The sequence below is a fragment of the Carcharhinus amblyrhynchos genome, chromosome 5, assembly GCF_965287045.1.
Source record: "Carcharhinus amblyrhynchos chromosome 5, sCarAmb.v2.hapA, whole genome shotgun sequence".
Lineage (NCBI taxonomy): Eukaryota > Metazoa > Chordata > Chondrichthyes > Carcharhiniformes > Carcharhinidae > Carcharhinus > Carcharhinus amblyrhynchos.
The window spans coordinates 55,276,408-55,295,202 of record NC_137328.1 but is presented as its reverse complement, the minus strand read 5'-3'; the positions used below and the strand labels follow the sequence as shown (position 1 = coordinate 55,295,202).

Here is an 18,795-nt window from a genome sequence, read left to right as displayed (position 1 = left end):
TTTAACATGTTTCATGCAGCAATACAAGAGGAAAGAACCCTACCTGAAGATACCTCTCTCAATTGAATCATAACAAGAACCAGCTCACAAATTGGCGTAACTGTACTTTAGAGACTAGGCTTGAGGTAGGCTCTTTTCACCAGTCACAAATATGTAGGACACTACAAGTATGACCTTATCACACCTGTTCTGCTATTGATAACACAGTAAAAAGTCTGACAACACCAGGTTTTAGTCCAACCTATTTATTTGATAATATACTCGCAAGCTTTCGAGGGGTTACCCTCTTCGTCAGGTGAATGGAGAGTTCTGGCCTCAGACAGAGCATATAAAGCACAGACAGTTTAGAGATTACTGATTAAAATGCGAATCCTTACACCTAACCTGCTGTTCAAGACCTGAAGTGGCTGATAATGTGAGTGGTAGGAGCACTGATCACAGTTTAAAGAGATGTGTATTGTCTCCAGACAGTACAGTAAGTGAGGTTTTGCAAACCCAGGCAAGTCACGGGGGTTACAGATAGTGCGACATGAACCCAAGATCCCTGTTGAGACCGTCCTCATGTGTGCGGAACTTGGCTATCAGTCTCTGCTCAGCGACTCTGCGCTGTCGTGTGTTGTGAAGGCCGCCTTGGAGAATGCTTACCCGAAGGTCAGAGGCTGAATGAGGCTGCGGGAGTTTTTCCACAAACCCCAAGAGGCCAGCAACGAACACAATGAGACAGTCGATGAACCAGAACAGCCGACAGAGAGATCCGCAGTGCAACAGCCTAAGAGGAAGGAATCCAATTGGACTCCTCCGGAAGGCCGCTGCCCTCGACTGGACTTGTATGCCCAAACCATCAGGAGGTGCGTTAACACCAGATTCATCAGCCGCACTCACAAGACAGCCCCGAACATCACCCAAGCACAACGCAACGCCATCCACGCTCTCAAGGCAAACCGCAACATTGTCATCAAACCAGCAGACAAAGGAGGGGCCATCGTCATACTGAACAGAACGGATTACTGTAAAGAAGTGTACCGACAACTAAACAATGAGGAACACTACAGACAATTACCCACAGATCCGACCAAAGAACACGCTCGTCAACTCAACAATCTGATCAAGACCTTTGATCCGGACCTTCAGAGCACCCTCCGTGCTCTCATTCCACGTACTCCCCGCATTGGAGATCTCTACTGCCTCCCAAAGATTCACAAGGCAAACACACCTGGCCGTCCCATCGTATCGGGCAATGGGACTCTGTGTGAGAACCTCTCCGGCTACGTCGAGGGCATCCTGAAACCCATTGTACAAAGAACCCCCAGCTTTTGTCGCGACACTACGGACTTCCTACTGAAACTCAGCACACATGGAGCAGTTGAACCAGGGACACTCCTCGTCACAATGGATGTCTCAGCGCTCTACACCAACATCCCCCACGACGATGGCATTGCTGCGACTGCATCAGTACTCAATGCTGACAACTGCCAGTTTCCAGATGCAATTTTACAACTCATCCGCTTTATCCTGGACCACAATGTCTTCACCTTCAACGACCAGTTTTTCATCCAGACACATGGAACAGCCATGGGGACCAAATTTGCGCCTCAATATGCCAACATCTTCATGCACAGGTTCGAACAAGACTTCTTCACTGCACAGAATCTTCAACCGATGCTGTACACTAGATACATCGATGACATTTTCTTCCTCTGGCCTCATGGTGAACAATCTCTGAAACAACTATATGATGATATCAACAAATTCCACCCCACCATCAGACTCACCATGGACTATTCCCCAGAATCAGTTGCATTCTTGGACACACGCATCTCCATTAAGGACGGTCACCTCAGCACCTCACTGTACCGCAAGCCCACAGACAATCTCACAATGCTCCACTTCTCCAGTTTCCACCCTAAACATGTTAAAGAAGCCATTCCCTATGGACAAGCCCTCCGTATACACAGGATTTGCTCAGATGAGGAGGATCGTGACAGACACCTCCAGACCCTGAAAGATGCCCTCGTAAGAACAGGATATGGTGCTCGACTCATAGATCGACAGTTTCGATGCGCCACAGCGAAAAACCGCACCGATCTCCTCAGAAGACAAACACGGGACACAGTGGACAGAGTTCCCTTCGTCGTCCAGTACTTCCCCGGAGCGGAGAAGCTACGACATCTTCTCCGGAGTCTTCAACATATCATTGATGAAGACGAACATCTCGCCAGGGCCATCCCCACACCCCCACTTCTTGCTTTCAGACAACCACACAACCTCAAACAGACCATTGTTCGCAGCAAACTACCCAGCCTTCAGGAGAACAGTGACCACAATACCACACAACCCTGTCACAGCAACCTCTGCAAGACATGCCGGATCATCGACATGGATACCATCATCACACGTGAGAATACCATCCACCAGGTACATGGTAAATACTCTTGCAACTCGGCCAACATTGTCTACCTGATACGTTGCAAGAAAGGATGTCCCGAAGCATGGTACATTGGGGAGACCATGCAGACGCTACGACAACGGATGAATGAACATCGCTCGACAGTCACCAGGCAAGACTGTTCCCTTCCTGTTGGCGAACACTTCAGTGGTCACGGGCATTCAGCCTCTGACCTTCGGGTAAGCATTCTCCAAGGCGGCCTTCACAACACACGACAGCGCAGAGTCGCTGAGCAGAGACTGATAGCCAAGTTCCGCACACATGAGGACGGTCTCAACAGGGATCTTGGGTTCATGTCGCACTATCTGTAACCCCCGTGACTTGCCTGGGTTTGCAAAACCTCACTTACTGTACTGTCTGGAGACAATACACATCTCTTTAAACTGTGATCAGTGCTCCTACCACTCACATTATCAGCCACTTCAGGTCTTGAACAGCAGGTTAGGTGTAAGGATTCGCATTTTAATCAGTAATCTCTAAACTGTCTGTGCTTTATATGCTCTGTCTGAGGCCAGAACTCTCCATTCACCTGACGAAGAGGGTAACCCCTCGAAAGCTTGCGAGTATATTATCAAATAAATAGGTTGGACTAAAACCTGGTGTTGTCAGACTTTTTACTGTGTTTACGCCAGTCCAACGCCGGCATACCCACATCATGACTGCTATTGATAACGCAGATCATTAACTTTGAGGGTCCAGACTAACAAAGAAAGCTGATTGCCAGACACGGCACAATGCTAAGAGCACTGCATAGCTTCTCAGTGCACATGGGTCTTTCTTAATCCAGAACGTTAATTTACAAAAATTTAATTGAATTATTGAAGTTACTTTTATATTCCGGATTGGTGTTAATATCTGTAGTCAGATGAAGGCAAGGACAATAAGGATGGTTTGACAGAAATCAATCGGATCATAGTTATGAAGATCTTTGGGAGACCCATGATTAATTTACTACTGCTTTTATTCCAACTATTCAACTAACTATTAGATGGTAAGGGTATTCCCCATAGATGAGGCTTCAAGAGTCCTCTCAGGAATACTAGCACAACTGCTGAGCTATTATACAAAGAGTGCTATGCTGCCATCAGAAATGTCATCAAACAGACTATTACCGTGAAAAGCAATGCCTCCGCCATCTGGCCTTTTTAGAAGGAACTTGATAGTACATTCCTGACCATTTACCTATGTTTGTGGTTATGTGCTGCATCTGTTCATGATAATGCGCAGAAGTCATGATTCATTCAAATTCAAACAATCTCTGAACAGTTGTAGATTAATATCGAGTTACATGATATCTAGCCGTGTTAAATGTATGAAAAAAGTGCATTGAAATTTACAGTGAAAAATATAAACTCAACATTACATTCCAAATGCTTGCTTTCAGTGTAATTATATACAACATGGGGAATTCAGTTGAACAAATTTATCAATTCTTTTGAAACATTAGTTAACTGCACCCAAGAACTGACTTCCTACTCAAAAAGTATTAGAGGTACTGTTGAATATCTAATATCAGATTAGCAATTTGAAAATATTTAGCCTTAGTAATTTGCATAGTCACAGTACTTACAGTTTGAACAGGTGAAACCAGCCATTTGTGCTACTATGCAGCAGCAACACAAGTGGTACTCTCCACTAACAAGATGCTGCTGCTAAACCAAAAATGCATTCTCTGTCTACCACACAAATGAGTAATGTGGTGCATGAATTTTAGTGACGCCAGTAATGTAAGCTTTACATCTTAACGACTGGTGGATCATATCAAACAGCACATCAATTTGGCTGTTCACTACAGGCAGAATATTGACATTACTCGGCCTCCTCAAAGGAAATTAGAAGTGGGCAAAAAATGTTGCCTGGACAGCATTGCCCACATCCTGGGAAAGATTTTTTTTAAAAACAAATTGTATTAGCATAGCTCTGTTAAGTAAATGAGCACTGTAGAACTGATAATTAGCAGCTTGCATTGAATGTGAATACCACTCAGATAAGCTTCATGGTGTAAATTTGTGGTATGCACTAAAATGAAGGTCATTCAGCCCACTTCATTCACCCTTATAAATCCGTTACAGCAATAAATGGCCTCAAATCATGGCTTAGATAATAAGCAATTGGCTTATAACAAAGATTGAAGCACAATAGAAATAGTTGCATGGGTAAAGGCATGGCTAGGAGACAAAATAAAGAATAATATCAAAATTGATGTTTCAGTTTGCAGGATATGGGTAGTGGTGTGTCCAGGGATCTATGCAGGATCCTATTTAGTTTTTTGTTTATACAATTGATTTTGACACAGACAGCTGGAATTGTTTCAAAATTTGTTGTTATCACCAAATTAACAGGGCAAACATTAAATATTCAGTAAAAACAAAATATTGTAGATGCTGGAGATCTGAAATAAGACTATAAGATCAACATTATATTCCAAATGCTTGCTTTCAGTGTAATTATATACAACATGGGGAATTCAGTTGAACCAATTTATCAATTCTTTTGAAACATCAGTTAACTGCACCCAGGAACTGATTTCCTATTCAAAAAGTATTAGAGGTACTGTTGAATATCTAATATCAGATTGGCAATTTGATAATATTTAGCCTTAGTAATTTGCATAGTCACAGTATTTACAGTTTGAACAGGTGAAACCAGCCATTTGTGCTGAAATAAGACTCCGTAGGTGTAGCAGCATCTGTGCAAAGAGCAACAGAGTTGATGGTGGAATCTTCTCCACAATCAGTATGATTTATGGCAGGCAGGGGCCAATGATAAGGCGGGGAGCAAAAAATCAATTTCAGGAATTCATTCCCCCGCCTCCCCTGATGTTTATGGTGGGTTGGGTTTCCAAACTGAAGCTTGGCAGGAGCGTAACCTGTGTTTCATTAAAAGCTCAGCTAGACCAGAATTGTGCACCCCCATCAAATCTTCCATTCCACCAGCTGGAATTCATACCATTCTGTAACCCAGCCAACATTCTTGGCATGCACCTGCTGAAGGAGAATTTTAAAAAGCTATTGGAGTTGGAACTGCTGCACCACTGGAGTTGGCTGCAGGTATGGTGTGCATGGAGCACACAAAGGTGAGTGGAAGACAGAAAAGTGGGCATCTAGAAGACAAGGGGCAGAGGAGGAGGAGTTTGGGGAGGGGAAGAGATGGAGTGAGGGGAGGAAGTGGAAGTGGGGTGGAGCCACAGAACTTGAAAAGGGAAGGGTCAGTCAAGTCAGTGTTGGGATTTTGGGAGAACTGGGAGTGTGAGGGATATGAGGGGGTGAAAGGGGGAAGTGGATTGCAGTAGATTGGGGGGGGTAAAGGTCAAGGTCTGAGTGTGGTAGGTATAGTTATCAGTGGAGGGGGGTCACTGAGGGAGACAAGGATGGTGACATGGATCATGGGAATGGAGACGATTGGGATGGGCATAGGAATGGTGATTGGGGTGAGCTTGTAGATTATGTAGATTAACAGTGATAGGGCCCGGGGTGATGGAGGGAGGCTCAAAGGTAACAGAGTAAAATGAAGATGACATTGTGACGTATAAACACTGATGGAGGGGAGTTAGTAGCAAAGGGAGGGTAAAAGGTGGAGGAGACGGTTTGAAATGAAACACGCACAATCCTGGAGGAAGGTTAAGGGGCTCTATAGCCCTTTCGCATAGCCATTCAGAACACTCACCTCAGGGTGCGTCGGAACCACTTCATCAGCCAGCAAGTGGACAAATTCTTTAATCTCTAATGAGGGCCTCTGATATGTCTGCTTTATGTTCTCCTGTGTATCTCTGATTTTGCAGCATCCTCTTCATGACCACTTTCAGAGATCCATCATCTGGCTCAGACTTAGCAGAAACCTTTTCTCCAGTAGTCCTTTGAGTGCCAAAGAATTTAACCGTGTCATGCTCCTCCTGCTGTAAACATGTGTCTGAGCAGTGGCCATTAGAGTGTGAGCTCCAGCCTGAATTAGGTCTACGAGCCACTGAGCTGTGGAGGAGCCAGGTGAATTCTGTGACAACTGTACAGGCAAGAAGTTGTCCTCATCCTTTTCTGGGTTCTCGTGTAAGCTGGGGCTGATTTTATCCTCTTCCTGCTGGCACCTAGAATGGAATATGGCACTTGTCCTCTCTCGCGCACCCGCCCCACCCCCATTCCCATCCCCACCCCCACACCCCCCACCTTGATGCTAGGTGTGTATGGCTTGGGATGTTGCAGTTGACTGCCTTTCTTGCCAGTGAATTTGGAAGATCTTGAAAAGGCACTGCTGGTGGTACTACTCTCATGCTTTGTGCTGCCTGTTGTAGAATGTTCATTTCTCTGAAGCTAATACAGGAGTCACTGCTGCCCAGTAAACTACGAACTCAGTCTCAGTTTGAGACCCTGAACTTCGAATATCCTTTATTTTTTAAGTTGGTTGAAAGCTGAGCTGGCACTTCAGAAGTAATGATGAATTTTGTTGTCTTTGTCTGCCTTCATTGAGAGAAGCTTCTAAAAATATAATCATTACTTAAGAGCAGCTCTTCTTGGCAGAAGACTGATACCAGACTTGCAACACAACTGTTGTACTAGGAACTCTTGTCATGGCAGGATATTTCCAGGAAGGCAATGGAAACATTTTGAGATGTTCTGAAAGCAACAGCCCTGGCTTGTGAGTGACCAAAGTGTGAAATGTTCATTCAAGAAGGTACTGAACACACACGCAAAGCCAAGGCATTGGAGGGAACACACAAACTCGCCAACAACTCATCTACCTGACTGTCCAAGGACTATCTGCCTCATGTGGCACAGTCTGCAGATCATACACTGCAGTTATTGGCAATCTCAGAACCCATCAAACTAGAGTGGAAACAAGTCATCCTCAATCCCAAGCGGGTACCAAAAAGAAAGAAAAGTACTGGCTGCAGTCCTGGGCACTCCATTATAGGAAAGATGTCAGAACTGTGGGAACATGTTAAGAGCTTATTTAAAGCTCAAGGATTCATTGGAATGCCAAGAACAGAATTTTAAAAGACTAAAGAAGTTGGCATATTTTTCCCTGCAAGAATACAAAATGCTGTAGGGAGAAGTCTAATAAAAATATTCCAAGTTATAAAAGATTTTGAAAGGGTAAATAGTGAAAAATGGCTCGCAGTGATTAGAAAATTGATCACAATAAAACAGTTACTAAAACATGGAATACACTATCACAAATTGTTATGAAGTTAGCCTCTAGGCCAATAAAGAGAAACAAAGAAAGCACAAGAGGATGGGATTTGAATAGATAGCTTTGATTGAAGAGCTGCTGGCACAAGTACGATGAGCTGAATGGTTTCCTGTGCTGTAGTTTCTATGAATTTATGACATTGGAGCTATGCCTCTCTGACCCTATTCAAGTATATGAAGTACTGCTTCCCTGATACCAGTCCCAAATTTAATTTTTACAAATTAATGTGGTTTCAAAATACTTTGGGATCAATATTTTCTACCAGCATCCTATACTAAAGACTATAACATGATTAATTTTACTTAGTTCCAGATTTCAGGGTTAATCACAAAGTATTAAAATAATCCACTGTGAGCGTTCTTTTGCTTTGATTTATTATTGTCACACATATTAGTATGCAGCGAAAAGTATTGTTTCTTGTGTGCTATACAAAGCATACTGTACATAAAGGAAAGTACAGAATGTAAAGTTACAGTCATAACTAGGGTGTAGAGAAAGATCAACTTAATACAAGATAGAACCATTCAAAAGTCTGATGGCAGCAGGGAAGAAGCTGTTCTTGATCAGTTGATAAGGGTCCTTAGACTTTGCATCTTTTTCCCAATGGAATAAGGAGGAAGAGAGTATGTCTGGGGTGTGTGGAGTCCTTAATTGTGCTGGCTGCTTTTCCGAGGCAGCAGAAAGTGTAGACAGAGTCAATGGATGGGAGGCTGGCATGCGTGATGGATTGAGCCTTGTTCACAATCCTTTGTAGATTTTTGGACAGGAGGCATATAAAGCTGTGATGCAATCAGAAAGAATGGTTTCTATGGTATATCTGTAAAAGGTGGTGAGGGTCGTAGTGCATATGCCAAATTTTCTTAGTTTCTTGAGAAAGTAGAAACGTTGGTGAGTTTTCTTAATTATAGCTATGGTATGGAAGTACCAGGACAGGTTGCTGGTGATCTGGATACCAAGAAACTTAAAGCTCTCGATCATTTCCACTTTACCTCTGTTGATGTAACCAGAGGCATGTCCTCCACTATACTTCCTGAAATCAATGACTATCTCCTTCATTTTGTTGACTCAGAGAGCACCAGCTCACCAGATTTTCTCTTTCCTGTACTCCGTCTCATCGTTGTTTGCAATCTGGCCTGGTACAGTGGCATAATCAGCAAACTTGAAAAGTCGAATTGGAGAGGAATTTGGCCACACAGTCATAGGTGTAAAAGGAGTATAGGAAGGGGCTGAGGACAGTCTGTGGGGTACTGGTGTTGAGGATGATCGTGGTGGCATTGTCACCTAGACTTACTGATTGCAGTCTATGGTTAAGAAGTCTAGGATCCAGTCGCGGAGGGAGGAGCCATGCCCCAGGCCATGGGAGTTTGGAGATCAGTTTTGTAAGAAGGCTAAGCTGTTGTCAATAAATAGGAGTCTGACATAGTTATCCTTGTTAGCTAGATTTTTCAGGGTTTAGTATAGCGCCAGTGAGGTGGTATCTACTGTGGACCTGTTGTGGTTGTAGGCAAACTGTAGTGGATCCAGGTGATTTGGGAGGCCAGAATTGATTTGTACTCTGACTAACCTTTCGAAGCACTTCATAATGATGGATGCACAAGCCACTGTAAGATCGTCATTAAGGCACGCTGCCTGGCTCTTCTTTGATTGTGGGATGATGGTTATCTTCTTGAAGCAGATAGTGACCTCATTAGTATAAAGAGAGGTTGGGCATTTATAGGGTGTCAGGGAGGGGTTGTACCTTTGGTGGAGGAACATGTTGCGTCCTTTCAGGGCAGTTTGTCCATCTTTTGTCCGCACCTGGCATTCAGCTCTCACTTGTGGCTCCCCATAGCTGTTTGCATGCAACAGCGGCCACACCCCGGGCAACGGCCTTGACAAACTGGCTAAACCAGGTCAGGGTAGCCGATGGGTCTCAACCCTCAGTGAAATAGAGAGTTGTCTATCCCAGCATGTGAAGACAGAGTCCGGCGGATTGAGCGGACAAGACCAATGGAAGGTCCAACAGTCAAGAAGGTGGTCTCTGCAAGCATCGTGGAATGTGAAGAGAAGGACAAGACACAGAAGATGTCCTGGTCATCCACTGCGTCTAGTCCCACTTCCAGCCATCTTGACTCTTGTCTTGCCACCGGATTTAGATGGGAATTGGGAAGAGAGTGAGGCTGATGCTGTGCAACTCTCCCTCACTTTAATCCAAATCAAGTGCTAGTTTCGACACCATCATCACCATCAGCGTCCTGTTCAACCCTTGAAGTCCTGCGGCGATGGACGAGCGACGAAGCAGCAAGTGTGGATATGCTGGGAGCTGTAGTCATGGACCTGCACGCTGGTGGATCAGGTCTAATGGTCGTTTTCCGCTGACTGAAGCAGCAGTGGAATTCGGCGTCTACATGGGCGACTGAGCAGTCCTCTTCAGGGACGCACTGCTCACCTTCGTAGAACGAGGAAGGGGCTAGAAAAGGTGCCCTAAACATTGCTTGCTTCACTACACCCCGGCCAGTTTACCACAGCTGGCGGGGATCCCATCTTGTGGTTGAACAAACAAAATAAAACACAAGGTGACACCACTCACCATTGGCACTTTGAACGTGCGCACACTTTTGGACAACCCTACAGCAGACAGACCGGAGAGAAGAACAGCCTTAGTTGCCAGAGAGCTTGCAAGATACAACACTGATATTGCAGCCCTGAGTGAAACTCGTCTTGCCAATGTAGGTCAGTTGACTGAAACTGGAGGCAGATACACTTTTTTCTGGAGCGGTTGCGGCAGCAATGAGTGTCGTGATGCTGGAGTTGGATTCGTTATCAGGAGTCATTTTGTTCGGAAACTTGACAGTCTACCCAAGGGTGTGAACAACCGGCTTATGACGTTACAGTTTCCGCTACAGAACAGAAGTCAGTGCCTATGCCCCCACAATGAACAACCCGGATGAGATGAAAGCCAAGTTCTACGAAGAACTAGATGCCCTACTATCAGCAGTGAGCATTACCGACAAGCTGATCTTGCTTGGCAATTTCAATGCAAGAGTAGGGTGTGACTCTGCAATCTGGCAGGAAGTCATTGGGAGGCATGGAGTGGGCAAGTGTAATAGTAACAGCCTACTCTTACTGAAGACCTGTGCAGCACATGACCTCCTTGTCACTAACACAATCTTCTGTCTGCCTACCCATAACAAGACCTCCTGGATGCACCCCCGCTCTAAGCATTGCATCTTATTGACTATGTCATTGTCAGGAGAAAAGACAGGCAGGATGTCAGAGTGACCACGGCCATGTGTGGTGCTGACTGCTGGACAGATCACCGGCTCATTGTCTCCAAAATGAGGCTCCACATCAGACCCAAGAGGCGACCACAAGGAAGCAAGGTTATGAAAAGAATCAATGCGGCCAAGCTAAAGAACCCCAGCATAGCTTCAGCACTGGCTGAAGACTTAGAAATCAAGCTTGCTGACCTACACCTTGGAGGCAGCGCTGAGGACGACTGGGAACGCTTCAGGGATACCATCCATACATCTGCGATGAAGGTGCTCGGGCCCTCCACCCGCAAGCAGCATGATTGGTTCGATGAGAATGATGAGGAGATACAGGCTCTACTTGTTGAAAAGCACCGTCTTCATTGGGCCTGTCAGAACGACCCATCTTCAGCTGTCAAGAAAAATGCTTTTTACTAGTGCTTGCAGGACAGTCCAAAATAAACTACGCAAAATGCAGGATGCCTGGCTGAGAGCCAAGGCAGACGAAATACAGGGATATGCTAACAGAAACAGCTTGAAATGGTTCTATGAAGCCCTCAACACTCTCCATGGACCTCAATCTCTTGGGAGTTCCCCTCTCCTGAGTACAGATGGTATAAGTCTCATTACAGAGAAGGCTCAGATCCTGCAGAGATGGGCTGAACACTTTGAAGCCATCCTCAACTGACTGTCATCTATTAACGATGAGGCAATAGACAGGATTCCACAGGTTGATATCAACAGCACCATGGATGATCCACCGGTAGTAGCAGAAGTCACAAAAGCTGTTAGCCAGCAATCCAGTGGCAAAGGCCCAGGGGCAGATGCCCACAGAGATCTATGAAGCTGCTGGTCCTGCACTTATCGAGAAGCTCACCGAGTTGTTCCAGTCATTTTGGAAGCAAGCATCCATTCCTCAGGAACTTAAAGATGCTTCCATTGTACACCTCTACAAGAGGAAGGGCAATCGGCAAGTATGTGACAATCACCGAGGAATCTCGCTGCTCTCCATCACAGGAAAAACCCTTGCAAGAGTCGTGCTAAATCGTCTGGTCACTCATCTGGAGCTAGGCCTGCTTCCAGAGTCATAGTGTGGCTTCCGCAAAGGTCATGGGACTACTGACATGAGTTTTGCTGCATGCTAACTTCTGGAGAAGCGTCAGGAGTAGAATCGCGAGCTCTACTCAACCTTTGTTGACCTCACGAAAGCCTTTGACACTGTAAGCCCACAAGGCCTGTGCAGGATCATGTCAAAGTTTGGCTGCCCTCCCAAATTCATTCAGATGGTACACCAGTTCCATGATGGCATGGTGGCCAGAGTACTGGAAGGCGGAGAATCCTCTGAGGCATTCCCAGTCAATGGCATCAAGCAGGGCTGTGTGCTCGCACCCACACTGTTCAGCATGATGTTTAGTGCCATGCTGAATGATGCCTTCTAGGACAGTGTTGCTGGAATCAGCCTCAAGTACAGAGTGGATGGGAAGCTCTTCAACCTGAGGAGACTTCAAGCTATTACCAAAGTGAAGGAGACCGTTCTGAGAGATTTCCTCTTTGCCGATGACTGCACCCTGTATGTTGGCTCAGAACCAGAGATGCAAGTCAGTATGGACAAATTTTCCATGGCTTGTGACAATTTTAGACTCACCATCAACGTTAAAAAGACTGAAGTCATGCACCAGCCTGCTCCTCGTGCACTGTACACAGAACCCATAATCACAATCAAAGGGTAGAAACTACAGGCGGTGGACCAGTTCACTTATTTTGGCAGCACCCTCTCCCAAGCAGTGACTATTGATACAGAAATTAACTGCAGAATAGCAAAGGCAAGCTCTGCTTTCCATAGACTGCACTCCACTGTATGGGAACATTGAGGAATCAGCCCAGCAACAAAACTGAAGGTCTACAGCGCCGCAGTACTCACTACCCTCCTGTATGCCTGTGAAACGTGGACTGTGTATCGAAGGCATGCAAGACAGCTCAATCATTTCCACGTGACTTGTCTTTGCAGAATATTACGCATCCATTGGCAAGACAAAGTGCCAGACACTGAAGTTCTCTCCAGAGCAAGTCTACCATCAGTCCACACACTGCTGATGAGAGCACAGACCCACTGGGCAGGTCATGTCATCTGTATGTCAGATGAGCGCACACCCAAGCAGCTCCTTTTTGGGGAACTCTCTGCTGGAGGACACTCACATGGAGGGCAGAAGAAACGTTTCAAAGACACACTAAAGGCCTCCCTGAAGTCGCTTGACATCGACACGACCACTTGGGAAATGCTAGCACAAAACCGCCCTACCTGGCGCTGCCTCATCCACAAAGGCTGTCAAGCTCACAAAGCAAGGTGTATTGCTGAAGCATAACATAAGCGCGAGCTGCACAAGTCCACAGCCACCAGCGCAACAACTACAGTGTCTACACAAGTCTGTCCAATATGTGCCAGGACATTCCGTGCCCGAATTGGCCTGATCAGTCACCTTCGGACACACCGCAACCAGCCTCAAAATGACTAATGGTATTGAGGTCCTCAATGATGATGATGGACGAACCAAAATAAAGAGAAGTTAAAGGTGTCTGCAAATACCCCCGCAAGGTGGTCCATGCAAGATATGAGTGCTCATCCGGGTAGCCCATCCAGGCCAGTTGCTTTCTGTGGGTTGATTTTCGCAAAGGCTGCTCTGACATCGGCAATGACCTCATCGGATACAGGTTTGTCCAGTGTGGAGTGCATGCTTTCGCTGACCTCTTGCTCAAAATGGGCATAGAATGTGTTGAGCTCATCGGGAAGGGGTGCATTGGTGCCAGCGATTTTACATGCCTTCATCTTGCAGCCTGTTCTGTCTTGTAGACCTTGCCATAGCTGGTGGGAGTCAGTGTGGCTAGCTTGGGACTCCAGCTTGGTCTAGTACAGTCTTTTGGCATCTTTGATGGATCTCCGTAGATCATATCTGGATTTCTTGTATAGGTCAGGGTCGCCTGACTTGAATGCCTCAGACCTGGACTTCAGCAAGTAGCGGACATCCCTGTTCATCCATGGTTTCTAGTTGGGAAACACACAGATTTGCTTCTTTGGCACTTCTTGCTATTGACCAACATTAACACAAGTCACTATAGGCCTGAGCACAGCATTTTCAGTTCCTATTTTGAAATCTCTGTCTCAGTATCACTCTTAACTCTGGTCTGGCTGTATTATACTTTCTAACCATCCTAGTGTTCTCCAATTCTGCATTTATCTTATGGTGCTGATCATACCATTTGTAGCTATGGGGATTAAGGCAGCACATACGCTTGTGCATGTACTGCAGTATTAAATGACTATTGGGAAAGGTCCAGGTGCCAGAATGAAAATCACATGCACAACTTTTATACTTAGTTCATATTTCACCCAATGTTATGGAATCAGTCCTGCAATGTAAATGGGCAAATTTCACAGCATCAGCAATTGAGATAAGCTGTCAAATATGAACTGGCCAGCTAAATATTGATGAGTTCCATGATGTGGGTTCACATTTATCATGGTTAATCTGAACTACTGGCAGATTTGTTTTGTTGTATCAGGTTGACCATTTCTACTTCCTCTTAAGCCAGTCAGATCATCACTAAACTTTTGAGATGCCACTCACACACATCTATTGGACTTTAATTTAAAAAATAGATAAATACAACCTTTGTTTTAAGAAACCCAAGATGGCAACCTATATCAGCACAATCAGTAGACAACAAAATCTAATTAAGTTGAAATTTCTGAATTACAATGTGCAAAGTTACCAAATTATTAAAACTGTGACCACTGAAAATACACTTTAGATATTTAATTTCTATTAGAAACTTTTTTATATTTAATGGAGATGAGATAAAATAAAATCAAGAACTACAGGAACTATCTCCAAATATTCAAATTAGTTCATATACACATTCTATAGCTGCACTGGAACCATACAAAAAATAAGAGCTGTATACCATCAAGAATTCAATAACTTTTGATTCTAATTCTTGATGGACAATAAACAGATTACATTTTAATGCCCTAACATTTACATCTCTTTAATGGTACAGAGCACAATGTGTGAATTTCTTTCACAAAGTTTCAAGAACTGTCCAATCATGAAGTATAATCACTAAACAGCTTAGGAACATATAAGGAGCAGGAGCAGGCCTCAAGGTACCTCAAGCCTGCTCTGCCATTCAATAAAATCATAACTGATCTGACAGTGACTTCAACCCCACATTCCTGCTGACTCCATATCTTTCACCACTGCCCCCCCCAACTTGTTAATCAAGAATCTATCTAACTTTGCCTTAAAAATATTCAAGGACTTTGTTTCCATTGCCTTTTGAGGAAGAGATTTCCAGAGACTCATGTCCCTCAAGAAAATATTTGAGTCAAACAGTGCAGACAAGGCTGATCAGGTCTGCACCTACGATATCTACCACTAAAGGCATGCTGATTCCATTTTCCTGTCCTCGTCCCATATCCTTGAGTGTTATGATATTTCAAGTGCTCATCCAAATTTTTTTTAAAGGTTGTAAGGTTTCTGGCCTCAACTGCCTTCCAAGGCAGTGTGTTCTAGATTCCCACAATCCAAGTAAAAATGTTTTTTCTCAAATCCCCTCAATCTCCTACCCCTTACCCTAAAACTATGCCCCCTCGTGATTGACCCCTCAACCAAGCTGCTCCCTACTCATCCTGTCCATACCCATCATAACCTTACGCATCTCAATCATGTGTCTTCTCTACCCCACTTCCCTTTAGCTTTCACTGCTCTAAAGAAAACAATCCAAGCCTACCTAGTCTCTCCTTATAGCTCAAATGTTCCATCCCAGGCAACATTCTGGTGAACCTCCTCTGTGCTCCCTTTAGTGCTATCACATCCTTCCTATATAGTGACAAGACCAAAGCACAGTACTCCAGCTGCAAGTTAGCCAATGCTCTGTACAACTCCACAACATTACCTCCTTGCTCTTAGACTCTATTTCACAAATGATGAAAGTGTCCCAAATGCCTTAACTATCCTATTCACGTGCTTTATTGACTTGAGAGATGTGAATAATTCCTCTAAGCTTCCGAGTGTCCTGCATTAATTATATACTCCATCGTCTAGTTTCTTCTTCTGAAGTGCATCACCCCACCCTTATCAGGGTTAAATATTATCTGCTCTGCCCATCTGCCCATAGAAAATAACAGCTCAGAAACAGGCCTTTTGGCCCTTCTTGTCTGTGCTGAACCATTTTTTGCCTAGTCCCACTGACCTGCACTTGGGCCATATCCCTCCACACCCCTGTCATCCATGAGCCCGTCCAAGTTTTTCTTAAATGTTAAAAGTGACCTCGCATTTACCACTTTATCATTCCACACTCCCACCACTCTCTGCGTGAAGAATCCCCCCCTAATATTCCCTTTAAACTTTTCTCCTTAAACCATGCCCTCTGGTCTTTTTCTCCTCTAGCCTCAGTGGAAAAAGCCTGCTTGCATTCACTCTATCTATACCCATCAAAATCTTATACACCTCATACTTCTACGCTCCAGGGAATAAAGTCCTAACCTATTCAATCTCTCTCTGTAACTAAGCTTCTCAAGTCCCAGCAACATCTTTGTGAACCTTCTCTGCACTCTTTCAACCTTATTTACATCCTTCCTGTAACTAAGTGACCAAAACTGTACACAATACTCTAAATTCAGCCTCACCAATGCCTTATACAACCTTACCATAACGCTTTTATACTTGATACTCCGATTTATAAAGGCCAATGTACCAAAAGCACTCTTTACAATCCTATCCACCTGTGACGCCACTTTTAGGGAATTCTGTACCTGTATTCCCAGATCCCTCTGTTCAACTGCACTCTTCAGAGTCCTAACATTTACCCTATACATTCTACTTTGGTTTGTCCTTCCAAAGTGCAATACCTCACACTTGTCTGCATTAAATTCCATTTGCCATTTTTCAGCCCATTTTTCTAGTTAGTCCAAATCCCTCTGCAAGCTTCGAAAACCTTCTTCACTGTCCATTACACCTCCAATCTTTGTATCATCAGCAAATTTGCTGATCCAATTTATCATATTATCATCCAGATCATTGATATAGATGACAAACAACAATGGACCCAACACCAATCTCTGTGGCACACCACTCGTCACAGGCCTCCACTCAGAGAAGCAGTCCTCCACAACCACTCTCTGGCTTCTTCCATTGAACCCACCTATATCTTCCTGTAACCCACAACCATCTTCTTCACAATTAAATACCCTACTAATCTTGTTGTCGGCAAACCTGCTTATAATTCCCTCCACATTTTAATTGACATTGTTTATGTATATAACAACCAATTAAGGTTCCAGTTCTGAACCTTGTGGTACACCGCTGGACACCGGCATCCAGCTACTCGTTCATTCTTGTACCATATCCTTTTGAGTCCTATTATTCAGTCAGTTTCTGATCCAGCTCATCAAATTTTCCTGAACTTCACGTGTGCTTTAACTTTCTCAGTCAGTCTCCCATCTGGGACCTTGTCAAAAGCTCATCTGTCTTAAACAAACAACCCTTTATTTTTAAGCAACGACCCTTTAGTTCTAGATTCTCCCGTAAGAGGAAATATCCTCTCCACATCTACCTTGGCAATACCATTCTGATCTAAAAGGTTTCAATCAAGTTGTTATCTGTTACTCTTCTAAACAAGTAAATACGAATGTAATCTTACCATTATCATTCATAGTGCTCAGATGCATTTTTGCTAGGTCAAAACACCTGAAAGTGGTCTGATTGCAGACAATGATATTTTCTAGTTTAATTAATTTGAAAAAGAATTTTGTATCTGATTTTGTCTGTGGAACAACAGACATCCTATTATTAAAAGGTAGATATTCCAATTCATTGAACTTCCATATTCATCCTTACTTTTACTTTGCACCCATAGTAGTCGGCAGTGGATAAGATGATCACTGGCACCTAACAATCATCTCTGGTATTTTTTTGCAGCAAAGCTTTCAAACAGAACTGATTTTTAACTGAAGTAAAACTGCTGTGAAAAATAGACTGTGAAGAATGAACAAAAAGATGCCAGTTATACATTGTTAATACCTTTGCACTGGGCAAAAATAAAACAATAAAAAGGCGGAAGCAAGCCTTTTTATCTTATAAAAAAATTGTTTTGGCACAGTTTGTATTGGCCGTAAATATTTAGCAGAAACAGAGTACAGGAGATTTAAGGAAATCGAGTCCAATAACTTCTTTCTCTTTTGATGAGAATGGGAGGTTGTACTTATCTGAACCAGACGCAAATTTATTCATCTTAGCAGCTAACATTCCAGTTACACAGAGTTGACATTATCCATTATATCATGATTGAACAGAAATAAATGAAAGCACCATAACCTCTTGTGCAAAACTCTCCACCAGGAGAAAAATGTATTGTTAGTGCCAAAATACCAAAGATGCATTTTCACTTGCTTTCCCCTTCAAAACAAGATTCAGCTACACTTAAAGGCCAAAAAGAAATATCAGTGCCTCAACGCAACAAAGCCCATATTAGTGTTCATAATTTACACTGTTGGCTTCAGTTAAACGTGAAAACTTTCTCCACAGCCACAGGTTCCTTTGATGTTAGGATTGTGGAATACAAATTCACTAGCGAGTTTATCTTCAGTATAGTCCATTTCTGTTCCTAAAAGTGTCAACTGTGCCTTCTTTTCAATGAATATTCGAACACCTGTAAGAGAAAATGAAAAGCCTTATTTCCTTGGGAAAAACAGCAAATAGGATTCCTCTTTATACAACATGATCTCTGGAATCTTCAAAGGATCTATTCTTGACCCCCTCCTAGTTCTCATTTGCATGATGCCCCTTGACATCTTCCAAAAATACAATGTCAGGTTGCATACTCTTGTCAATAACACCTAAATTCGGATGGGAAAACTACAGCTTGTAGAAGCTTTTC

The 18,795-nt window shown here is 43.8% G+C and overlaps 1 protein-coding gene across 5 annotated transcripts in view; it reads right to left on the bottom strand.

The window, feature by feature from the left end:
- The window catches only part of LOC145343043 (iron-sulfur cluster assembly 1 homolog, mitochondrial), a 95,584-nt gene that overhangs the window by 51,469 nt on the left and 25,320 nt on the right, over positions 1-18,795 (bottom strand). For 2 of the 5 annotated variants that reach the window (XM_080188816.1, XM_080188817.1), the window contains one exon: positions 14,485-18,567. The exons of the other annotated variants lie outside the window; for them this stretch is intronic. In XM_080188816.1, the coding sequence (XP_080044942.1) occupies positions 18,419-18,567 (149 nt within the window). In that variant the 3' untranslated portion in view covers positions 14,485-18,418. Of the gene's footprint in view, positions 1-14,484; positions 18,568-18,795 lie in introns of those variants that run through there. 5 annotated transcript variants of the gene reach the window in all.